General features: G+C 66.5%; 5 protein-coding genes and 1 long non-coding RNA gene across 6 annotated transcripts; 3 read left to right on the plus strand and 3 right to left on the minus strand.

Annotated features, from left to right (window-relative positions):
- The first annotated feature begins 6 nt into the window (after positions 1–6).
- On the plus strand, positions 7–3,417 carry NGDN (neuroguidin). Its single transcript, XM_049797594.1, is given in 11 exon segments — positions 7–62; positions 143–217; positions 1,184–1,276; positions 1,278–1,322; positions 1,807–1,891; positions 1,977–2,029; positions 2,122–2,221; positions 2,305–2,467; positions 2,637–2,784; positions 2,900–2,964; positions 3,080–3,417. Coding segments are annotated over 11 exon segments (987 nt in total). The 5' UTR covers positions 7–14; the 3' UTR covers positions 3,192–3,417.
- A 969-nt stretch (positions 3,418–4,386) lies between these two features.
- On the minus strand, positions 4,387–6,842 carry LOC126037276 (uncharacterized). The gene is made up of 3 exons (XM_049797593.1): positions 6,689–6,842; positions 5,499–6,569; positions 4,387–5,399 (listed from the first exon to the last, which is right to left on the minus strand). Exons 1-3 carry the CDS (start codon positions 6,796–6,798, stop codon positions 4,481–4,483), a joined length of 2,100 nt encoding a protein of 699 aa, XP_049653550.1. The 5' UTR covers positions 6,799–6,842; the 3' UTR covers positions 4,387–4,480.
- Positions 6,843–7,800: 958 nt separating this feature from the next.
- On the plus strand, positions 7,801–8,954 carry LOC126037273 (uncharacterized). Its single transcript, XR_007505583.1, has 3 exons — positions 7,801–7,907; positions 8,115–8,313; positions 8,604–8,954. It is a non-coding gene; the product is annotated as an uncharacterized LOC126037273 (long non-coding RNA).
- A 1,124-nt stretch (positions 8,955–10,078) lies between these two features.
- Positions 10,079–12,862, plus strand: LOC126037269 (uncharacterized). Its single transcript, XM_049797585.1, has 2 exons — positions 10,079–10,412; positions 11,187–12,862. Exons 1-2 carry the CDS (start codon positions 10,079–10,081, stop codon positions 12,758–12,760), a joined length of 1,908 nt encoding a protein of 635 aa, XP_049653542.1. The 3' UTR covers positions 12,761–12,862.
- A 1,684-nt stretch (positions 12,863–14,546) lies between these two features.
- Positions 14,547–15,999, minus strand: LOC126037274 (uncharacterized). The gene has a single exon (XM_049797591.1). The coding sequence runs from the start codon at positions 15,978–15,980 to the stop codon at positions 14,547–14,549; it is 1,434 nt and encodes a 477-aa protein (XP_049653548.1). The 5' UTR covers positions 15,981–15,999.
- Positions 16,000–16,242: 243 nt separating this feature from the next.
- LOC126037275 (dehydrogenase/reductase SDR family member 4-like) lies at positions 16,243–23,313 on the minus strand. The gene is made up of 8 exons (XM_049797592.1): positions 23,183–23,313; positions 21,234–21,411; positions 19,864–19,965; positions 19,715–19,785; positions 19,531–19,582; positions 16,971–17,105; positions 16,496–16,551; positions 16,243–16,397 (listed from the first exon to the last, which is right to left on the minus strand). The coding sequence occupies exons 1-8, from the start codon at positions 23,311–23,313 to the stop codon at positions 16,283–16,285; spliced, it is 840 nt and encodes a 279-aa protein (XP_049653549.1). The 3' UTR covers positions 16,243–16,282.
- Between the last annotated feature and the right edge of the window lie 454 nt (positions 23,314–23,767).

The following is a 23,767-nucleotide window of genomic DNA, read 5'->3' on the forward strand; positions in this document are numbered from 1 at the left end:
TGTTTCCTCTCAAAATGGCGGCGGCGGCCGAGGCTGTGGCGCTGCTGGAGGCCCTGAGGGGGGCAGGTGGGGCCCCCCCCCCCGACCCCCGGGACCCCCCCAAAATCTCCCCAAAACCCTTTTCCTGACACCCCGGTTCCCTCAGGTAGCGGCGGTGACCGAGCACGGGCTGGGGCTGCTGGGGAGGGTGCGCGGCGGGCGGCTCCGCACCGAGAAGGTACCGGGGTTGGGGTGAGGGGGGCAGATTTGGGGATCCTGGGGGGGAAGATACGAGGGGTTGAGGGGTCCTGGGCGGGAAGAAAAGGAGGCTGGGGGGGGAGATGAGAGGGGTTGGGGGGGCTTGGGGAAGAGATGTGGGGAACTGGGGGTCCTGGGAGGGGGATTTGGGGGTTCTGGAGGGGGAGAGGGGGGGCTCGGGGCGGGTGTGGGGGTCTTTGGAGGGATAGGGGGGGGTTTTGAGGGGAGAGATGAGGGGGTTGGGGGGGAGATATGGGGGTCTTGGGGGGAGAGGGGGAGGCTGGGGGGGAGATAAGAGGGGGTCTGGGGGGGAATTGGGGGTCCTGGGAGGGGGATTATGGGGGTCTTGGGGGCTTTGTGAGGGGAGAAGGGGGCTGGGGGGGGGGGTCGGGGTCTTTGGGGGGGTATGGGGGTTTTGGGGGGGGGGAGATGAGGGGTTTGGGGGGGAGATATGGGGGGTCCTGGGGGGGAGAAGGGGGGGCTGGGGGAAGATAAGAGGAGTTTGGGCGGCTTATGGGGGCAGTAGAGGGGTTGGGGGGGGAGATTTGTGGGGAAATGGGGGTCCTGGGGGGGGAGAAGAGGGGCTTGGAGGGGCTATGGGGGTCCTGGGGGGGGGAAAGGAGGAGTTGGGGGGGGGTAGGGGGAGAGAAAAGGGGCTGGGGGGAACTTAGAGGGAGATGGGGGGGTCTGGGGCGGATTTGGGGGTTCTAAGGGGGGGACTGGGGGATCTGAGCGGGGCTGTTGGGGTTTGGGGGCGGATTTGGGGTGGGGGTGTGGGGGTTTGGGGGGGGAATGAGGGGTTGGGGGAGAGATGGGGGGTCCCGAGAAGGGAAAGAAGGGGGAGCGGACGGGTTGGGGGGGGCGTTGGGGGGGAAATGGGGGTCCCGGGGGTCTTGGGGGGTTCTTGGGGGGGTCTTGGGGACTCCACGGCCCCCCTGCCCCCCCAGGAGTGTCGCTGCTGGAGGTGCGGGCACAGGCGCTGCTGCAGTACCTGCAGGACCTGGCCCTGCTGCTGGGGACCAAGGCCCGGGGGGGGGCGGCTGGGGGGGCTGCCCGCCCTCCCCCGCCTCCTGGAGACCCGCCTGGTGAGGGGCGGGGCCGTGGGGCGGGGCCACGGGGGGAGGAGGGGCTACTTGCCACTCGGAGGGGGAGACCTGGTTTTTTGGGGAGGGGTGGGGGGCAGGTGTGGGGCCTGAACACCCAGGTCCTGTTTTGGGGGGACACATGGGGGGGTCCCGAACGCGGGGGTCCCTTTTTGGGGGGGACATGTGGGGGGTCCGGAATGTGGGGGGTTGCTTTTTTGGGGGGGACACGTGGGGGTCCTGAACGCGGGGGGTCCCTTTTTGGGGGGACACGTGGGGGTCCTGAACGCGGGGGTCCCTTTTTGGGGGGACACATGGGGGTCCCGAACGTGGGGGTCCCTTTTTTGGGGAGGGACACGTGGGGGTCCCGAACGCGGGGGTCCCTTTTTGGGGGGGACACATGGGGGTCCCGAACACGGGGGTCCCTTTTTTGGGGGACATGTGGGGGTCCGGAACGTGGGGGTCCCATCCTGCTGCCCCCCGGCAGGTGCTGGAGAAGCTGCGCCCCATCGAGCACCGCCTCAAGTACCAGCTGGAGAAACTGCTGCAGGCGGCCATGACGGGGGGGCGGGGTGAGTGCCGGGACACGCCCGTCCCCGCCCCTTTCGCTCCCGCTGATGATTGGCAGCTGTCCGTCATCCTCCTTTCTCCCCTCAGGTGACAACGATCCCTTGCGGTTCCGCCCCGACCCCGCCAACATGGCGGCGCAGGTGAGGGGTGGGGAGGGGCGGGGCCCTCCTGAAGGGGCGGGGCCTTCCGAAAGGGGCGGGGCTGGGGCGCGATTGACACCTCTACCCCACAGGAGGAAGAGGAGGAAGAAGAGGGACAGGGAGGAGCGAAGGCCCCGGGGTTGGGCGGGGGGCGCAGATACGTCCCCCCCCGCCTGGTGCCGGTCCAATACGGTGAGTCGCGAGACCCGGGGTGCCGCGCGCCCCGCCCTGCCCCGCCCCATTTTGACCCCCATTTTTCCATCTCCGCCCCACAGACGCCGTGGGGCAGGAGCGGGAGCAGCGGGCCCGGGAGGCGGCGCGACGCCGCGCCCTGAGCAGCTCCGTCATCCGGGAGCTGCGGGAGGAGCTGAGCGAAGCCCCCCAGGAGTTGGGCGGGGCGGGCGGGGCCTTCCCCCCGCCCCGAGCCTCCCGCTTGAGGTCAGCAGGACTTGGGGGGGGGGGGGGGGGGGATGGATTCGGGGCGAGGATTTGGGGGGGGGTCGTAGGGCAGGAGGGGGACTCGGTCTCTCGGATTCCCGCCCTGGGGGAGGGGCAGGGTGCTAAACGCCTTGGTCCCGCCCCCGCCCCGCCCTGCCCCGCCCCGCAGGACGCAGTACGAGGAGGCCATGCTGGTGCGGCTGAGCGAGACCAAGCGGGAACGGGCGAAGCGCCGGCAGGCGGCGGCGGCGGGGGGCGGCCTGGCCGCCATCACCCATTTCGGCGACATCGGCGCCCTCCTGGAACCCACCAATCAGGTGAGCCGAACGCCCCCCGAGGGGCGGGGGCGTGGCCGGATGCCTGGGTTCTCTCTCTGACCCCCCCCCCCCCCCCCCCAAATTTTTTCGCCCCCTCCCTCCCCGCCGCTTTCAGGAGGCGCCGCCCCCCCAAGAAGAAGAAGAAGAAGCTGACGGCGAGGAAGGGGAGGAAGAGGAGGGGTGAGTCCTCCGCCGTCCCATCATCCCCCGGGGCGGGGCGGAGGGGGCGGGGTTTCTCCCGGACGCCCGGGTCCCTCACACCTCTCTTTTCTCCCCGCCCCCCTGCCCCGCCCAGGTTTCCGTCGCCGGCGCTGAGCCCCCCAATAAAGGAGCCCCTCTCCGTCTGCGGGTCTCGTTCGTTAGCGCCCGATTACTTCCCGAGGTGCTGGGTAATTGTTGCTAATTAGCGGAGGCGGAGGCGCTTCGTTAGGGACTAATTGAGCCCCGCCCAACCAGCACCGCCTTTGTACAAATCCGCTCTCGTGTATTATCTCCGCTTTGGGCCACACCCCCCCGCCCGCCAATTAACACCCCGATGAGTTAATTAGAAGTAACGAGGATTAACAAACAGTTTGGAGGGTGGGAGGGTGTTGCCCGATAACGTGGGGGGAGGGAAGTGAGGTCAGAGGTCAGGGGGCGGGGGGGGGGGCGGGGCGGGGTCACGTCCCTCGATGGGACAGTCAACGAGATGGCGTCGGTCGCGGAGGCGTCCAATGGGGCCGTGTCGGCGTTGGGGCCGCCCAATGGGGTCAGTCCTGCCTTGGAGACGCCCAGTGGGGTCCTGGAGGTGTGTCCATCGTCGGGACGCTCAACGAGGCCGCGCCCGATTTTGGGACGCTCAACGAGGCCACGCCCGATTTTGGGACGCTCAACGAGGTGATGTTGGTTTTGGAGACACTCAACGAGGCCACGCCCATCGTTGGGACACTCAACGAGGCCACGCCCATCATTGGGACACTCAACGAGGTCGTGTTGGTCTTGGAGATGCTCAACGAGGTCACGCCCATTTTTGGGATGCTCGGCAAGGTCACGCCCATCGTTGGGACACTCAATGAGGTCGTGTTGGTCTTGGAGATGCTCAGTGCGGTCACGCCCATTTTTGGGAAGCTCAATAAGGTGATGTTGGTTTTGGAGATACTCAACGAGGCCACGCCCATCGTTGGGACACTCAACGAGGTGATGTTGGTTTTGGAGCTGCTCGGTGAGGCCACGCCCATCGTTGGGACACTCAACGAGGTCGTGTTGGTCTGGGAGGTGCCCAACGAGGTCACACCCGTTTTTGGGACGGTCACGCCGCTTTTTGGGACGCTCAACGAGGTCATGGTGCTCTTGGAGATGCCCGATGAGGTCACGCCCGTTTTGGGGACGCTCGACGAGGTCATGGTGTTCTTGGAGATACCCAACGTGGTCACGCCCATCGTCGGGACGCCCAATGAGGTCACGGCCGCCTCGCTGCCTCCCTTTTCTCCTTGCGGTCACCGTAGCAGACCTTGAGATGCCGGCGAAGGTCGGCGGAAGAGGCGCGGCGTTGGACCTTCTGCCGAGCGTTCTGGAACCGAACCGCCGCCGCCCGGTTGGCCGCGCCCAAGGCGGTCGCCGGGAAGCTGGAGGACGAACGGCGGCGGGAGGACGGTGGCCGTGGGGGTGGAGAACGTGGCGGTGGATGTGGAAATGGCGGGCGTGGCGGTGGAGAACATCATGGAGGATGAGGAAATGGGTGTGGTGGGCGTGGCGGAGAAGATGGAGGACGAGGAAATGGGCGTGGCGGTGGAGAAGATGGAGAACGAGGAAATGGGCGTGGTGGGCGTGGTGGTGGAGAAGATGGAGGACGAGGAAATGGCTGTGGTGGACAAGATGGAGGACGAGGAAGTGGGCGTGGTGGGCGTGGTGGTGGAGAAGATGGAGGACGAGGAAATGGGCGTGGCGGTGGAGAAGATGGAGGACAAGGAAATGGCCGTGGTGGACAAGATGGAGGACGAGGAAGTGGGCGTGGTGGGCATGGCGGTGGAGAAGATGGAGGATGAGGAAATGGCCGTGGTGGACAAGATGGAGGACGAGGAAGTGGGTGTGGTGGGCGTGGTGGTGGAGAAGATGATGAGGAAATGGGCGTGGTGGGTGTGGTGGACGTGGAAATTAAGGTGGAGAACATGGCGGTGGACGTGGAAGCGGTGGGTGTGGCAGCGGAGAACATGGAGGACGAGGGAGTGGAGGTGGAGAACATGGTGGATGTGGAAACGGTGGGCGTGGCGGTGGTGGGTGTGGCGGTGGAGAACATGGATGTGGAAACGGTGGGCGTGGCGGCGGGTGTGGCGGTGGAGAACATCATGGAGGATGAGGAAACGGAGGTGGCGGGTGTGGAGAACATGGCGGCGGTGGGCGTGGCGGTGGAGGTGGAGAACATGACGGTGGCCGTGGTACCGGTGGCCGTGGTGGAGGAGGCCACGCCCAAGGTGGTGAAGGACACACCTACAGTGGGCGTGGCCATGATGGCGTGGTCGGCCATCTTGGGGGGGAATGGAGGGGGGGGACGTTGGACGTGGTGGCGACGTTGGCCGTGGGAATGACATTGGCCATGGTGGCGGCCCCAACGTTGACCGCGGGGTTGACGTTGGCCGTGGTGGTGACGTTGGCCGTGGGGTTGATGACGTTGGCCGCGGGGTTGACGTTGGCCATGGTGGTGGCCGCAACATTAGCCACAGTGTTGACGTTGGCCATGGTGGTGGCCCCAACGTTGGCGATGGGGATTGACGTTGGCCGTGGGATTGACGTTGGCCATGGGGATGACGTTGGCCATGGTGGTGGCCCCAACGTTGGTCGTGGGGTTGACGTTGGCCGTAGGGTTGATGACGTTGGCCATGGGGTTGGCCCAACGTTGGCCATGGGGTTGACATTGGCCATGGTGGTGGCCACAACGTTGGCCGTGGGGTTGACGTTGGCCACGGTGTTGACGTTGGCCATGGGGTTGATGACGTTGGCCACAGGGTTGATGTTGGCCATGGTGGTGGCCCCAACATTGGTGATGGGGATGATGTTGGCCGTGGGGTTGACGTTGGCCATGGTGGTGGCCCCAACGTTGGCCATGGGGTTGACGTTGACCGTGGGGTTGATGTTGGCCACGGGGTTGGCCCAACGTTGGCCGCGGGGTTGACGTTGGCCGCGGGGTTGACGTTGGCCATGGGGTTGGCTCAATGTTGGCCATGGGGTTGACGTTGGCCACGGTGTTGACATTGGCCATGGTGGTGGCCCCAACGTTGGCCGTGGGGTTGACGTTGGCCATGGGGATGACGTTGGCCATGGTGGTGGCCCCAATGTTGGTCGTGGGGTTGATGATGTTGGCCGTGGAGTTGACAACGTTGGCCGCAGGGTTGACGTTGGCCATGGGGTTGACATTGGCCATGGTGGTGGCCGCAACGTTGGCCGTGGGGTTGACGTTGGCCACGGTGTCGACATTGGCCATGGTGGTGATGTTGGCCGTGGTGGTGACCCAACGTTGGCCACGGTGTTGACGTTGGCCGTGGGGTTGGCCCAACGTTGGCCATGGGGTTGACGTTGGCCACGGTGTTGACATTGGCCATGGTGGTGGCCCAACATTGGCCATGGGGATGATGTTGGCCATGGGGTTGGCCCAACGTTGGCCACGGTGTTGACGTTGGCCATGGTGGTGACCCAACGTTGGCCACGGTGTTGACGTTGGCCGTGGGGTTGGCCCAACGTTGGCCACAGGGTTGACGTTGGCCATGGGGTTGACGTTAGCCACGGTGTTGACGTTGGCCATGGTGGTGGCCCTAACGTTGGCCATGGGGTTGACGTTGACCGTGGGGTTGACGTTGGCCATGGTGGTGGCCCCGACGTTGGCCATGGGGTTGACATTGGCCATGGGGTTGACGTTGGCCATGGTGGTGACCCAACGTTGGCCATGGGGTTGACGTTGACCGTGGGGTTGACGTTGGCCATGGTGGTGGCCCCGACGTTGGCCATGGGGTTGACGTTGGCCATGGGGTTGACGTTGGCCATGGTGGTGACGCAACGTTGGCCATGGGGTTGACGTTGGCCATGGGGATGACCCAACGTTGGCCATGGGGATGACGTTGGCCATGGTGGTGACCCAACATTGGCCACGGTGTTGACGTTGACCGTGGGGTTGGCCCAACGTTGGGCGCGGTGTTGACGTTGGCCCCAACGTTGGGCGCGGTGTTGACGACGTTGGCCGCGGTGTCGACGTTGCCCGTGGCGGTGACGGTCCCCAAGGATTTGGGGCGGGGCCTGAAGGATTTTGGGGGGTTCCCGGGGGGTTGGGCGTGGCCGAGGGGCTTCAGGGTGGGGGTTTGGGGTGAAAAGAGGCGATTTGGGGGGCGGGGGCGGGGCCTGGGGGCGGCAAATAAATCGTGAGGAGGATTTTTGGGGGGTCCCGGGGGATTTTGGGGTAATAAAGAGGGATTTTGGGGGTCCCGGGGGGGGTTGGGGTAGAAAAGTGGGATTTGGGGTCCCCGGGGGGTGGTTTTGGGGTAGAAAAGTGGGATTTGGGGTCCCCGGGGGCTGGTTTTGGGGTAGAAAAGTGGGATTTGGGGTCCCCGGGGGCTGGTTTTGGGGTAGAAAAGTGGGATTTGGGGTCCCCGGGGGCTGGTTTTGGGGTAGAAAAGTGGGATTTGGGGTCCCCGGGGGCTGGTTTTGGGGTAGAAAAGTGGGATTTGGGGTCCCCAGGGGGTGGTTTTGGGGTAGAAAAGTGGGATTTGGGGTCCGCGGGGGGTGTTTTTGGGGTAGAAAAGTGGGATTTGGGGTCCGCGGGGGGTGTTTGGGGGTGAAGGGGAAGGTTTGGGGGAACGAGGGGCGTTTTGGGGTGCAGGGAGGGATTTGGGGGGCCTGGGGCGTTTTGGGGCAAAAAAGCGGGATTTTGGGGTGTTTTGGTGTCGTGGGGTGTGTTTTGGGGTGCAGGGTGGGGTTTGGGGGTCCCGGGGACGTGTTTTGGGGCGCAGAATCAGGTTTTTGGGGTCCCGGGGTGTGTTTTGGGGTGCAGAGGTGGGATTTTGGGGTCCCGGGGTGTATTTTGGGGCACAGAAGCAGATTTTTGGGGTCCCAGGGAGGTATTTGGGGGCCCAAAAGTGGGATTTTGGGGTCCCGGGGAGGTATTTTGGGGCACAGAATCAGGGTTTTGGGGTCCTGGAGGGATATTTTGGGGCAGAGAAGCGGGATTTTGGGGTCCTGGGTTGGGTTTTGGGGTCCCGGGGAGCTATTTTGGGGCAGAGAAGTGGGATTTTGGGGTCCCGGGAGTGTTTTGGGGTCCGAGAGGGATATTTTGGGGCAGAGAAGCGGGATTTTGGGGTCCCGGGGAGGTATTTTGGGGCCCAAAAGCGGGATTTTGGGGTCCCGGGGGTATTTTGGGGTGCAGGGTGGGGGTTCGGGGCGGATATTTTGGGGCCCAAAGGTGGGATTTTGGGGACGCGGGGAGGTATTTTGGGGCCCAAAAGCGGGATTTTGGGGTACCGGGGGCTATTTTGGGGCACAAAAGCGGAATTTTGGGGTCCTGTGGAGGTATTTTGGGGCACTAAAGCGGGATTTTGGGGTCCCGGGGGGTATTTTGGGGCCCAAAAGTGGGATTTTGGGGACGCGGGGAGGTATTTTGGGGCATAAAAGCGGAATTTTGCGGTCCCAGGGGCTATTTTGGGGCCCAAAAGCGGGATTTTGGGGTCCCGGGCGGTATTTTGGGGCCCAAAAGTGGAATTTTGGGGTCCCGTGGAGGTATTTTGGGGCACAAAAGCGGGATTTTGGGGTACCGGGGGCTATTTTGGGGCACAAAAGCGGAATTTTGGGGACGCGGGGAGGTATTTTGGGGCACTAAAGTGGGATTTTGGGGTCCCGGGGGGTATTTTGGGGCACAAAAGCGGGATTTTGGGGACGCGGGGAGGTATTTTGGGGCCCAAAAGTGGAATTTTGGGGTCCTGGGGGCTATTTTGGGGCACAAAAGCGGAATTTTGGGGTCCCGGGGGGTATTTTGGGGCCCAAAAGCGGAATTTTGGGGTCCCGGGGGCTATTTTGGGGCCCAAAAGTGGAATTTTGGGGTCCCGTGGAGGTATTTTGGGGCACAAAAGCAGGATTTTGGGGTCCTGGGGGGTATTTTGGGGAACAAAAGCGGGAATTTGGGGTCCCAGGGGTATTTTGGGGTGCAGGGTGGGGGTTCGGGGCAGATATTTTGGGGCCCAAAAGTGGGATTTTGGGGACGCGGGGAGGTATTTTAGGGCCCAAAAGCGGAATTTTGGGGTCCCGGGGGGTATTTTGGGGTTTGGGGGTCTCAGCGGGGGCGGGGCAGTAGGCCGAGCCCCGCCCCCCCCCCCCCCGGCCCGGCAGCTCCTGGGGGGGGTGTCCCCCAAACCGGAGGGGGCGTGGCCTCCCGGGGGGCGGGGCTGAGGCGGGCGTTGCGGCGTCGGGCCCCTCCTGGTTGGCCAACGCACCGTCGGGTCGCTCTTCGTTGGCCGCCGCGGCGCTGGGCTCCTTCCCATTGGTCGACTCCACGTTGGGCTTCTTTGCCGTTGGCCGCCGCCGCGTCAGGCTCCGCCCCATCGGCCAATGCCGCGCCAGCTCCGCTCCCATTGGCCGACGCAGCCCGGAAGTCGTCTTCATTGGCCCCCAACCCAACGCCCGACGCTCTTCCCATTGGCCAACCCAACGCTGGGCCCTTCTTTAGCTCCACCCGTTGCTCCTTCCCCATTGGTCGGCCTGGCCTGGGCTCCCTCCCTACCGGCCAATCCCGTGCTCCGGAGATTTGCATGTCCCGCCCACATATCGTTGGCAATGGGGCGGCCGGCGGCCATCTTGGAGGGGAGGGGGGGGGCGGTGCTGAGGTATTTGGGGAGCTCTGGTTGGTGGGGGCCTGGTGGGGGTGGGGCTCTTTGGTGGGGGAGGCAGCCCCTGATTGGCCGGCGAGGGGCAGGAGGCGGGGTCACTGCCATCCATGGGGGGGGGGGGGGGAGGGGCAGAGACCTCTGTGGGGGGGGGGGGGGGGGGGGGAGAGAGGTTGGGGGTGGGGTCATGCCCTGCCGCAAGGCATTCTGGGCGCCCCTCATATGCAAATTAGCTCGTTAAGCAGCAGCGTCGTTACCGTGGAGACACAAGCTGGGGGGGGGAGGGGAACACAAGTGGAGCTCATTTGCATCTCATTTGCATCTCATTTGCATCCAACAGTGAGGGCGGGGCTGGGTTATTGGGGGGGGCGGGGCCCATCATCCACCACGCCCTGCCCATCCCCCTCCCCCCCCCCCCCCCAAAAAAAACCCCTCCCCCACCGGGCCCCCCACGATCGATGGCAGGCCACGCCCACCCCACCCTGGGACACGCCCCTCCCTCCCCAGAGGCCACGCCCCCTCGGCAGGCCCCACCCCCACCCCAGTATCCCCAGTCGCTCCCAGTGCCCAGCTCTGCCCGGACTCCACCTCCCACAATCCTTTGCGGCCCTCCCTCCCCTCCCCCAATCCCATCATGCCTTGGGGGGGGGGGGGGGGCGGGTCTTCCCACAATCCCTTGCGGCCCCTCCACCCCCCCCACACTGACCCGAGTGGGGGGGGGAAAAACCAAAAAAAACCCCAAAAAAAAGGCTCCGGGTCGCCATGGAGACCGGCCCCCCCCCGGGGAGGAAGGTGCCGCGGGGGATTATGGGATGCCGGGGGGGGGGGGGGGGTCTGTGGGGTGTTGGGGGGCACTGGGAGGAAACTGGGAGGGCACTGGGGGGATCTATGGGGCACTGGGGGTTACTGGGAGGGCACTGGGAGGAACTGGGGGTTACTGGGAGGGCACTGGGGGGATCTATGGGGCACTGGGGGGATCTATGGGGCACTGGGGGTTACTGGGAGGGCACTGGGAGGGCACTGGGAGGAACTGGGGGTTACTGGGAGGGCACTGGGGGTTACTGGGAGGGCACTGGGGGTATCTATGGGGCACTGGGAGGGCACTGGGGGGATCTATGGGGCACTAGGAGGGCTCTATGGGGCACTGGGGGTTACTGGGAGGGCACTGGGGGGATCTATGGGGCACTGGGAGGGCTCTATGGGGCACTGGGGGTTACTGGGAGGGCACTGGGAGGATCTATGGGGCACTGGGAGGGCACTGGGGGGATCTATGGGGCACTGGGAGGGCTCTATGGGGCACTGGGGGTTACTGGGAGGGCTCTATGGGGTGCTATGGGGCACTGGGGGGCACTGGGAGGGCACTGGGAGGATCTATGGGGGTTACTGGGAGGGTACTGGGAGGATCTATGGGGGGCACTGGGGAGAATTGGGGGGCTCTATGGGGCACTGGGGAGCTCTGCGGGGTGCTATGGGGCACTGGGGGGATCTATGGGGCAGGGGGCTCCCACTGGAGATGCCTTCCCCCCCCTCCCCCACTCTGACCCCCTCCCCTCCCCCCCCCCCCAGCCCCCCCGTCCGACCCCATCGAGGTGGAGGTGAAATTCGCCGTGGGGCCGGGGACGGAGGCGGCGCTGGCGGCCCTGGGCGCCGTGGGGCTGCCCCACGGCGCCCCGTTCCGCGACTGCTACTTCGACGGCCCCGCGGCCCCCCTGGGCCGCGCCGACGTCTGGCTGCGGCACCGCCAGGGCCAGGGCTGGCAGATCAAGCTGCCCCACGGCGACCCACGGCTGCCCCACGGCGACCCACGGCCGCCCCACGGCGACACGCACCAGCCCCACGGCGACCGACAGCTGCCCCACGGCGACACGCACCAGCCCCACGGCGACCCGCATGACCCACGGCCACCCCACGGCGACCCACGCCCACCCCACGGCACCCCGCACCAGCCCCACGGCGACCCACGGCTGCCCCACGGCGCCAGCGAGACTGACCGTCCAGATGCTGAAGCCGCCCGGGAACCCCCCGAAACGGCCGGGAGCCGCCCCCTGCTGCCCCATAGCAGATGGGAGACCCCCAGGAGACCCCCCAGAGCGCCCCATAGCACCCCCAAACCCCATAGCGGAGCTGAGCCGCCCCACAGCGACCTCCATCTGCCCCATAGCGACCTCAATTTGCCCCCTAGCAGCCCCAAACTGCCCCATAGTGACCTCAGTCTGCCCCATAGCACCCCCAAACCCCATAGCAGCCCTGACCTGCCCCATAGCGACCTCCATCTGCCCCATAGCGATCTCAATCTGCCCCATAACGACCTCAATTTGACCCATAGCAGCCCCGATCTGCCCCATAGCGACCTCGATCTGCCCCATAGCAGCCCCAAACTGCCCCATAGTGACCTCCACCTGCCCCATAGCAACCTCGATCTGCCCCATAGCACCCCCAAACCCCATAGCAGCCCTGACCTGCCCCATAGCGACCTCCATCTGCCCCATAACAACCTCAATTTGCCCCATAGCAGCCCCAAACTGCCCCATAGCGATCTCAGTCTGCCCCATAACAACCTCAGTCTGCCCCATAGCACCCCAAAACCCCATAGCAGCCCTGACCTGCCCCATAGCGACCTCAATTTGCCCCCTAGCAGCCCCAAACTGCCCCATAGCAACCTCGATCTGCCCCATGGTGGCCTCCACCTGCCCCATAGCGACCTCAATTTGCCCCCTAGCAGCCCCAAACTGCCCCATAGCGACCTCGATCTGCCCCATGGTGGCCTCCACCTGCCCCATAGCGACCTCAATCTGCCCCATAACGACCTCAATCTGCCCCATAGCAGCCCCAAACTGCCCCATAGCGACCTCGATCTGCCCCATAGCGACCTCCACCTGCCCCCCAGCAGCCCCGATCCTCCCCGTCGCCCCCCCAAAGCTCCCCGTACCCCCTCGGCGCCCCCCAGCGCCGTCACGGCGTACCGGGAGGTGTGGGGCGACGCGGGGGTCCTGGCGGAGCTGAGGCGTATTTTTGGGGTGTCGACGCCGTGGCGGGGGGTGGGGGAGGGCCTTGGGCCCCCTGGGGCTGCGCCCCACGGCGTCCTTCGTCACCCGCCGGCGCAGCGCCCGCCTCGGGGGGCTGCGGGTGGAGCTGGATGAGGCCGATTTCGGGTACGGGCTGGGGGAGGTGGAGGAGGTGGTGCTGGGGGGACCCCGAGAGGTGGCGGAGGCCAGGAGGAGAGTGGAGGGGGTCTGCAGGGCCCTGGGTGAGTTTTTGGGGGGGTCACGGGGGGTCACGGGGGTCGAGGGGGCGGGGGGAGGGTCGTGGCGGTTGGGGGGCGGAGGGGTGTGGGGGGGATGGGGGGTCGCGGGGATTTGGGGGTGACGGGGGTGGGGGGGGGTCGTGGGGGGAGATGGGGGTTTGGGGGGGGTCACAGGGATGTGGGGGGAGAAGGGGGGTCACGGGGGATTTGGGGGGTCATGGGGATTTGGGGGTCACGGGGGATTTGGGGGGTCATGGGGATGGGGGGGTGTGGGGGGAGATGGGGGTCATGGGGGGAGATGGGGGTTTGGGGGGGTCACAGGGATGTGGGGGGAGATGGGGGATGTGGGGGGTCACGGGGGATTTGGGGGGTCACAGGGATGGGGGGTCACAGGGATGTGGGGGGAGATGGGGGATGTGGGGGGTCACAGGGATGGGGGGGGTAGCGGGAGATGGGGATTTGGGGGTCACGGGGGTGTGGGGGGGGTGTGGGGGGAGATGGGGGTCATGGGGGGAGATGGGGGTTTGGGGGGGGTCACAGGGATGTGGGGGGAGATGGGGGATGTGGGGGGTCACGGGGGATTTGGGGGGTCACAGGGATGGGGGGTGGCGGGAGATGGAGATTTGGGGGTCACGGGGGTGTGGGGGGTTGTGGGGGTCATGGGGGGAGGTGGGGGTTTGGGGGGGGTCACAGGGATGTGGGGGGAGATGGGGGGTCACGGGGGATTTGGGGGGTCATGGGGATTTGGGGGTCACGGGGGATTTGGGGGTCACGGGGGTGTGGGGGGGGACGCGTGGGAATATGGGGGTTCTGCGGGAGGGTTGGGGGGGGCAACGGGGGCGCCCCGAATCCCACCCACCCCTGACCCCGCTGTCTTTCTTCTCTCCTCCCCACCCCCCCCTCCCCCACTCCCACCGCGGTGACCTCGCCGTCCCTGTGACCCCCGCTGACCCCGTGACCCCAGGGGCGGAGCCCCAGCGCCGGATTCCCGGGAAACTCAGCGTTTTCCTGTCCCGGTACCGGCCCCGTTACTACAAGCTGCTGCGAGAAGCCGGACGCCTGGAGGGGGTGGAGGAGGTCGAGGTGGGGGGGGGAGGGGAACCCACCGCCGGACCCCCAATAAAACCCCCCCATGACCCCCCGCCTCCCGTCGCCGCCCCGTTTCCCGAGGGACAAGATGGCCGCCCAGCCCAGCCCGGCGTGGAGGTGGGGACCAAGATGGCCGCCCCACGGTGGGCGCTGGGTGGGCACCACAAGGTGGCCGCCCAATACCCCAAGATGGCCGCCCTGATGGGGTCAGCCGTGTTGGTGACCCAAGATGGCTGCCCAATACCCCAAGATGGCCGCCAATACCCCAAGATGGCCGCCAAATACCCCAAGATGGCCGCCCTGATGGGGTCGGCCAAGTTGGTGACCCAAGATGGTCACCAGATACTCCAAGGTGGCCGCTCTGATGGGGTCCATCATGTAGGTGACCCAAGACGGCCACCAGATACTCCAAGATGGCCGCCAAATACTCCAAGATGGCCGCCAAATACCCCAAGATGGCCGCCCTGATGGGGTCAGCCATATTGGTGACCCAAGATGGCCGCCCAACACCCCAAGATGGCCACCAACACCCCAAGATGGCCGCCCGGATGGGGTCCACCATGTAGGTGACCCAAGATGGCCACCAAGTACCCCTAGATGGCCGCCCAACACCCCAAGATGGCCGCCAAATACCCCAAGATGGCCGCCCTGATGGGGTCCACCATGTTGGTGACCCAACATGGCCTCCGAGTACCCCAAGATGGCCGCCAAGCACCCCAAGATGTCTGCCAAATACTCCAAGATGGCCACCAAATACCGCAAGATGGCTGCCAACACCCCAAGATGGCCGCCAAATACTCCAAGATGGCCGCCCTGATGGGGTCGGCCAAGTTGGTGACCCAAGATGGCCACCAGATACTCCAAGGTGGCCACCAGATACCCCAAGATGGCTGCCCAACACCCCAAGATGGCCGCCAAATACCCCAAGATGGCCGCCCTGATGGGGTCCACCATGTTGGTGACCCAACATGGCCTCCGAGTACCCCAAGATGGCCGCCAAGCACCCCAAGATGTCTGCCAAATACTCCAAGATGGCCACCAAATACCGCAAGATGGCTGCCAACACCCCAAGATGGCCGCCAAATACTCCAAGATGGCCGCCCTGATGGGGTCGGCCAAGTTGGTGACCCAAGATGGCCACCAGATACTCCAAGGTGGCCACCAGATACCCCAAGATGGCTGCCCAACACCCCAAGATGGCCGCCAAATACCCCAAGATGGCCGCCCTGATGGGGTCCACCATGTTGGTGACCCAACATGGCCTCCGAGTACCCCAAGATGGCCGCCAAGCACCCCAAGATGTCTGCCAAATACTCCAAGATGGCCACCAAATACCGCAAGATGGCTGCCAACACCCCAAGATGGCCGCCAAATACTCCAAGATGGCCGCCCTGATGGGGTCGGCCAAGTTGGTGACCCAAGATGGCCACCAGATACTCCAAGGTGGCCACCAGATACCCCAAGATGGCTGCCCAACACCCCAAGATGGCCGCCAAATACCCCAAGATGGCCGCCCTGATGGGGTCCACCATGTTGGTGACCCAACATGGCCTCCGAGTACCCCAAGATGGCCGCCAAGCACCCCAAGATGTCTGCCAAATACTCCAAGATGGCCACCAAATACCGCAAGATGGCTGCCAACACCCCAAGATGGCCGCCAAATACTCCAAGATGGCCGCCCTGATGGGGTCGGCCAAGTTGGTGACCCAAGATGGCCACCAGATACTCCAAGGTGGCCACCAGATACCCCAAGATGGCTGCCCAACACCCCAAGATGGCCGCCAAATACCCCAAGATGGCCGCCCTGATGGGGTCCACCATGTTGGTGACCCAATATGGCCTCCAAGTACACCAAGATGGCCGCCAAGCACCCCAAGATGACCACCAAATACTCCAAGGTGGCCACCAGATACCCCAAGATGGCTGCCCAACACCCCAAGATGGCCGCCAAGTACTCCAAGATGGCCGCCCTGATGTGGTCGGCCATGTTGATGACCCAAGATGGCCGCTCTGATGGGGTCCATCATGTAGGTGACCCAAGACGGCCACCGGATACCCCAAGATGGCCGCCAAGTACCCCAAGATGGCCACCAAGTACCCCAAGATGGCCACCAAGTACCCCAAGATGGCCGCCAACGCCCCAAGATGGCCGCCCTGACGGCGTCCGCCATGTTGGCGCCCCAAGGCGGCCATCTTGCCGCCCCGCCCCGCAGCGAGGCGCGGTCGGTTCCCAGCGACGGCGTTTCATTTATTTTGGGGGGGGGGGGGGGCGACGCCCGAAACAATCCGCCCCGCCCCAGCCCCGCCCCGGCCCCGCCCCGGCCGCGCCCTAGAGGCGGGAGGGGGCCCCCCCGGCCACGACGACGGTCTCTCCCACCACGTAGGCGGCGGCGGGGGAGCAGAGGAAGGTCACGACCTCGGCCACCTCCGACGGGGTCCCCAGCCTGGGGGCGGGGTGAAAGGTCACGGGGTGAAAGGTCACGGGGGCGAACAACAAACCAAGGGGGGTGAAAGGTCGCGGGGGTGGAAGGGCGGGGCCCACCTGTCGATGCCCATGGCGCCCATCACCCGCTCCCGGGTGGCTTCGTCCTCCCAGAGCTGCGGGACGGGGCGTGGTGGCGGCCCCCTCCTCGAGGCCCCGCCCGCCGCCGGCCACACCCCTACAGGCCCCGCCCAGCCCCACCCGAGCCAACCCCCTCCCCGTGACTTCCCGTCCACCCCCTCCTACATCACGTCCACCTCCCGGCCCCGCCCGCCCCGGGAGGCCCCGCCCGCCCCGAGACCACACCCCCGCCGGGCCCCGCCCTCCGTAGACTCCGCCCCGCCTCCAAGCTCCACCCTCCCTAGGCCACGCCCACCCGCAGGCCACGCCCCGCTCCCCCTCTCCCCATCCGCCGCCAGGTCCCGCCCGGCCGAGCCCGCCGCCGCCCGCCCTCCCCTCCCTCTCGGCCCCGCCCCCCATCCCTCGGCCCCGCCCCCCATCCCTCGGCCCCGCCCCCCCAGGCCCCGCCCCTCACGGCAGCGCTGAAGCGGGTGCGGATGAGGCCGGGGGCGACGGCGTTGAGGCGGACGCGCCGCGGGCGGAGCTCGGGGGCCAACGCCTTCACCAGCCCCAGCAGCGCCGCCTTGCTCACGCTGTAGGGCCCCAGCGCCTGGCCACGCCCGCCCGTCAGGCACCACGCCCCGCCACGCCCCGCCACGCCCCGCCACGCCCACTCACCCACCCCACCGCGAGGCGGAGCCCAGCGCCCACCAGCGCCCGGCCCACCGTCAACCCCACCACCCAGCCCAGCGCCCACCAGCACCCATCCTGCCATGATGATGGCATCCCATCCCACCAGGAGTTGGAGCCCAGCACCCATCCCACCATCATCCCAGCACCCACCAGCACCCATCCCACCATCAACCCAACCACCCAACCCAGCACCCATCCCACCACCCAACCCAGCACCCACCAGCGCCCATCCAACCATCAACCCCACCATGAGTTGGAGCCCAGCACCCAGCCCACCACCCACCAGCACCCATCCATCAACCCCAGCACCCAGCCCAGCACCCATCCCACCGGGAGATGGAGCCCAGCACCCAACCCACCATCATCCCAGCACCCATCCCACCACCCACCAGCACCCAACCATCAACCCCAGCACCCATCCCAGCACCCATCCCACCAGGAGATGGAGCCCAGCACCCAGCCCAGCACCCACCAGCACCCACCAGGACCCAACCATCAACCCCAGCACCCAACCCAGCACCCATCCCACCATCAACCCCACCAGGACATGGAGCCCAGCACCCATCCCACCATCAACCCCACCAGGACATGGAGCCCACCACCCATCCCACCATCACCCCAGCACCCATCCCACCATGAATTGGAGCCCAGCACCCATCCCACCACCCACCAGCACCCACCAGCACCCAACCATCAACCCCAGCACCCACCAGCACCCGTCCCACCATCAACCCAACCACCCAACCCAGCACCCATCCCACTGTCCAACCCCACAGGAGATGGAGCCCAGCACCCAACCATCAACCCCAGCACCCAACCCAGCACCCATCCCACCATCAACGCCTCAGGAGATGGAGCCCAGCACCCAGCCCACCATCATCCCAGCACCCACCACCACCCACCAGCACCCAACCATCAACCCCAGCACCCATCCAACCATCAACCCCACCAGGAGATGGAGCCCAGCACCCAGCCCACCACCCACCAGCACCCACCAGCACCCAACCATCAACCCAACCACCCAACCCAGCACCCACCAGCGCCCACCAGCACCCGACCATCAACCCGACCACCCAACCCAGCACCCATCCCACCATCAACGCCTCAGGAGATGGAGCCCAGCACCCAACCTACCATCATCCCAGCACCCATCCCACCACCCACCAGCACCCAACCATCAACCCCAGCACCCATCCAACCACCAACCCCACCATGAATTGGAGCCCAGCACCCATCCCACCAACCACCAGCACCCACCAGCACCCAACCATTAACCCCAGCACCCACCAGCACCCATCCCACCGTCCAACCCCTCAGGAGATGGAGCCCAGCACCCATCCATCAACCCCAGCACCCATCCCACCATCACCCCAGCACCCATCCCACCATGAGTTGGAGCCCAGCACCCATCCCACCACCCACCAGCACCCAACCATCAACCCCAGCACCCATCCCAGCACCCATCCCACTGGGAGATGGAGCCCAGCACCCAGCCCAGCACCCACCACCACCCACCAGCACCCAACCATCAACCCCAGCACCCAACCCAGCACCCATCCCACCATCAACCCCACCAGGAGATGGAGCCCACCACCCATCCCACCATCACCCCAGCACCCACCAGCACCCATCCCACCGTCCAACCCCTCAGGAGATGGAGCCCAGCACCCATCCATCAACCCCAGCACCCATCCCACCATGAGTTGGAGCCCAGCACCCATCCCACCGCCCACCAGCACCCACCAGCACCCAACCATCAACCCCAGCACCCACCAGCACCCATCCCACCGTCCAACCCCTCAGGAGATGGAGCCCAGCACCCATCCATCAACCCCAGCACCCAACCCAGCACCCATCCAACCATCAACCCCACCAGGAGATGGAGCCCAGCACCCATCCCACCATCACCCCAGCACCCATCCCACCATGAATTGGAGCCCAGCACCCATCCCACCACCCACCAGCACCCAACCATCAACCCCAGCACCCACCAGCACCCACCAGCACCCAACCATCAACCAAACCACCCAACCCAGCACCCACCAGCACCCAACCATCAACCCCAGCACCCATCCCAGCACCCATCCCACCATCCAACCCCACCAGGAGATGGAGCCCAGCACCCATCCCACCACCCACCAGCACCCATCCCATCAACCCAACCACCCAACCCAGCACCCGTCCCACCATCAAAACCCGCCCCGAGACGGCTCCCACCAGCACCCACCCCCCCACCCCCGACCCCCCCCCCACCCAGCCCATCCTCCACCCAACCGTCACGAGGCGGAGCCCATCGGCCCCACCCACCGGCCCCACCCACCGGCCCCACCCATCCCCCTCACCGGGAAGGGCGTGTACCCGGCCAAGGACGACACCAAGACGATGGCCCCTCCCCTGCGGCGGATTTTGGGGGGGGGGGGGGAGGAGCGTGACGAGGCGGTGGGCGTGGCCGACCGACCCCACCCCGCCTGCGTCGTCATTTCCCGCCCCAGCCCCACCCCTCCGAGCCCCGCCCCGAGGCCTCACCCCCTCTTCTCCATGTGGGGCACCACCAGCTTGATCAACATGGCGGCCGCCGTCACGTTGACCTGGAAGATCTTGGGGCGGGGACGGGGAGGGGCGGGGTTAAAGGCGGGTGGGGCCAGGTGGGCGCGGCCGAGGGGGGCGTGGCCAACCTTCTCCCAGGCGGCCTCGTCGGCGTCGAGGGCGCTGCCGAAGACGGGGCTGACGGCGGCGTTGGACACCAGGATGTCGATGGCGCCGTAGGTCTCCAGGGCCTCGGGTGGGGCGGGGGGGCGGAGACAGGAGTGGGGCGGGGCGGGGCGGGGCCGGGCGGGGGACGCGACCCCCGAGCGCGGCCTCGCGGGCGCCCCATCGCGACCCGTAAACCCCCATGGGGCCCCCCGCGTCCCCATCGCGAGCCATAGCCCCATCGCCCCACCGCGCCCCATAGCCCCCCACTGCGCCCCACTGCGCCCCATAACCCCTCCAGTGCCCCATAGCCCCCCGTGGGACCCCCATGTTGCCATCGTGCCCCATAGCCCCATGGCTGCCCCACTGCGCCCCATAACCCCTCCAGTGCCCCATAGCCCCCCGTGGGATCCCCACGTCCCCACTGCGCCCCATAACCCCATGGGCACCCCATAGCACCCCGTGGGACCCCCATGTTGCCATCGCGACCCATAGCCCCCATGGGTGCCCCATTGTGCCCCATAACCCCCATAGGACCCCCAATATCCCAACTGCGCCCCATAGCCCCCCATGGGACCCCCCACGTCCCCATTGCGCCCCATAACCCCATCGCCCCACTGTGCCCCATAGCCCCCATGGGTGCCCCACTGCACCCCACAACCCCCATAGCCCCCCCCCCCCCAGTGCCCCACTGCACCCCATAACTCCCATGAGACCCCCCTCCCATGAGGCCCCACATGGGGCCCCATTGCGCCCCATAGACCCCCATGGGACCCCATTGTGCCCCATAAACCCCATGGGACCCCCAAATCCCATCCTGCCCCATAGCCCCCCATAACCCCAGTGCCCCATAGCCCCCATGGGACCCCCATGTCTCCATCATGCCCCATAGCCCCCCATAGGACCCCACTTTGCCCCATAACCCCCATGGGACCCCCAAATCCCACTGTGCCCCATAGCCCCATGGGTGCCCCATTGCACCCCATAGACCCCCCACATCCCCATTGTGCCCCATAACCCCATTGCCCCCCAATGCCCCATAGCCCCCCATGGGACCCCATTGTGCCCCACAACCCCCACGGGACCCCCAAATCCCATCCTGCCCCATAGCCCCATGGGCACCCCATAGCCCCCCATAACCCCAGTGCCCCATAGCGCCCCATGGGACCCTCATGTCTCCATCGTGCCCCATAGCCCCCCATAGGACCCCATTGCGCCCCATAGGACCCCACTTTGCCCCATAACCCCCACGGGACCCCCAAATCCCATCCTGCCCCATAGCCCCATGGGCGCCCCATAGCCCCCCATAACCCCCCGTACCCCACCGCCCCCCACACCCCCCCCCCTCCCCTACCTTCTCTATGAGTCGCTGGCGGCTGTGGGGCTGCCCCACATGGCAGACGACCCCGCTGACCTCCAGGCCGCGGCCCCGCAGCTGCCCCACGGCGGCCGCCACGTGGGGGTCGCGGCGGGAGCTCAGCACCACCCGCGCCCCCGCCTCCGCCAGCCCCGCCGCCATCGCCAGCCCGATCCTGGGGGGAGTTGGGGGTCAGGGGGGTCGGGGGGGGATAGGGGGTCACGGGGGCTGTGGGGTGATGGGGAGCTATGGGGCGCTATGGGGCGATGGGGGGATATGGGGTCGGGGGGGGCTATGGGGCTGGAGGGGAGTTATGGGGCGATGGGGGGATATGGGGTCAGGGGGGGATACGGGGTCATGGGGAGTTATGGGGCGCTATGGGGCAATGGGGGGATATGGGGTCGGGGGGGGCTATGGGGCTGGGGGGCAGTTATGGGGCGCTATGGGGCGATGGGGGGATATGGGGTCAGGGGGTCAGGGGGGTCAGGGGGTCATGGGGGGATATGGGGTGATGGGGAGCTATGGGGTGCTATGGGGCGATGGGGGGATATGGGGTCGGGGGGGGCTATGGGGCTGGAGGGGAGTTATGGGGCGCTATGGGGCGATGGGGGCATATGGGGTCAGGGGGGGCTATGGGGCTGGGGAGAGCTATGGGGTGATGGGGGGACTATGGGGCTGGGGGGCAGTTATGGGGCGCTATGGGGTGATGGGGGGATATGGGGTCATGGGGTCAGGGGGGTCAGGGGGTCATGGGGGGCTATGGGGTGATGGGGAGCTATGGGGTGCTATGGGGCGATGGGGGGATATGGGGTCGGGGGGGGCTATGGGGCTGGAGGGGAGTTATGGGGCGCTATGGGGCGATGGGGGCATATGGGGTCAGGGGGGGCTATGGGGCTGGGGAGAGCTATGGGGTGATGGGGGGACTATGGGGCTGGGGGGCAGTTATGGGGCGCTATGGGGTGATGGGGGGATATGGGGTCATGGGGTCAGGGGGGTCAGGGGGTCATGGGGGGATATGGGGTGATGGGGGGCAGTTATGGGGTGCTATGGGGCTGGGGGGCTATGGGGTGATGGGGAGTTATGGGGCGCTATGGGGCAATGGGGGGATATGGGGAGCTATGGGGTGCTATGGGGTGATGGGGGGGAGTTTTGGGGCGCTATGGGGCAATAAGGCCGCTATGGGGTGATGGGGGGCTATGGGGCTGGGGAGGAGTGTGGGGGGCCATGGGGGGCTGTGGGGCGAGGGGGCAGCTATGGGGTGACGGGGGGAGCAGTGGGGGTCTATGGGGGGAGCTACGGGGTCATGGGGGTCATGTGGGGGGGGCTATGGGGCTGGGGGCGATCTATGGGGCTGGGGAGGGATCTATGGGGCTGGGGGCGATCTATGGGTCTGGGGGTGAATCTATGGGTCTGGGGGCGAATCTATGGGTCTGGGGGCGATCCATGGGTCTGGGGGCGATCTATGGGTCTGGGGGTGAATCTATGGGTCTGGGGGGGAATCTATGGGTCTGGGGGGAATCTATGGGTCTGGGGGCGATCCATGGGTCTGGGGGCGATCCACGGGTCTGGGGGGGAATCCATGGGTCTGGGGGGAATCTATGGGTCTGGGGGCGAATCTATGGGTCTGGGGGCGATCCATGGGTCTGGGGGGGAATCCATGGGTCTGGGGGGAATCCATGGGTCTGGGGGTGAATCCATGGGTCTGGGGGGAATCTATGGGTCTGGGGGCGATCCATGGGTCTGGGGGCGATCCACGGGTCTGGGGGTGAATCTATGGGTCTGGGGGGAATCTATGGGTCTGGGGGCGAATCTATGGGTCTGGGGGGAATCTATGGGTCTGGGGGTGAATCTATGGGTCTGGGGGGAATCTATGGGTCTGGGGGGCGCAGTGGGGCGGTGGGCGTGGCCGGGGGGCGGGGTTTGGGGGGGGGGGGTCACTCACTCACCCGTGGGTGGCCGCCGTCACCACGGCCACCTTCCCGGCCAGCGCCCCTCCCCCAGCCCCGGGGGGGCCCCCCCCGCCCCCCCCCACCCCCCGCAGGCCGCTGCCCCCCACCCGCCCCACGGCGCCCCACATCTGCCCCACGGCCCGGCCAGGGGAACTGGGGGCACTGGGAGGGACTGGGAGGGACTGGGAGGGGCCGGGGGGGGGCACTGGGAGGAACTGGGGGGGACTGGGAGGGACGGCGGCCATGGGGGGGGGGGGGAGGGGGGGCACTGGGGGGGACTGGGAGTACTGGGAGGGTACTGGGAGTTACTGGGGGGGTACTGGGAGTTACTGGGGGGCTGTTAGGGGGTACTGGGAGGTACTGGGGGGTTACTGGGAGGGACTGGGGGGGTGTTAGGGGGTACTGGGAGTTACTGGAAATTACTGGGGGGGCGTTAGGGGGTACTAGGAGTTACTGGGAGTTACTGGGGGGTACTGGGAGTTACTGGGGGGCTATAAGGGGGTTACTGGGAGTTACTGGGGGGGCGTTAGGGAGTTACTGGGAGTTACTGGGGGGTACTGAGAGTTACTGGAAGTTACTGGG

Source organism: Accipiter gentilis, unplaced genomic scaffold, assembly GCF_929443795.1.
Source record: "Accipiter gentilis unplaced genomic scaffold, bAccGen1.1, whole genome shotgun sequence".
Classification (NCBI taxonomy): domain Eukaryota; kingdom Metazoa; phylum Chordata; class Aves; order Accipitriformes; family Accipitridae; genus Astur; species Astur gentilis.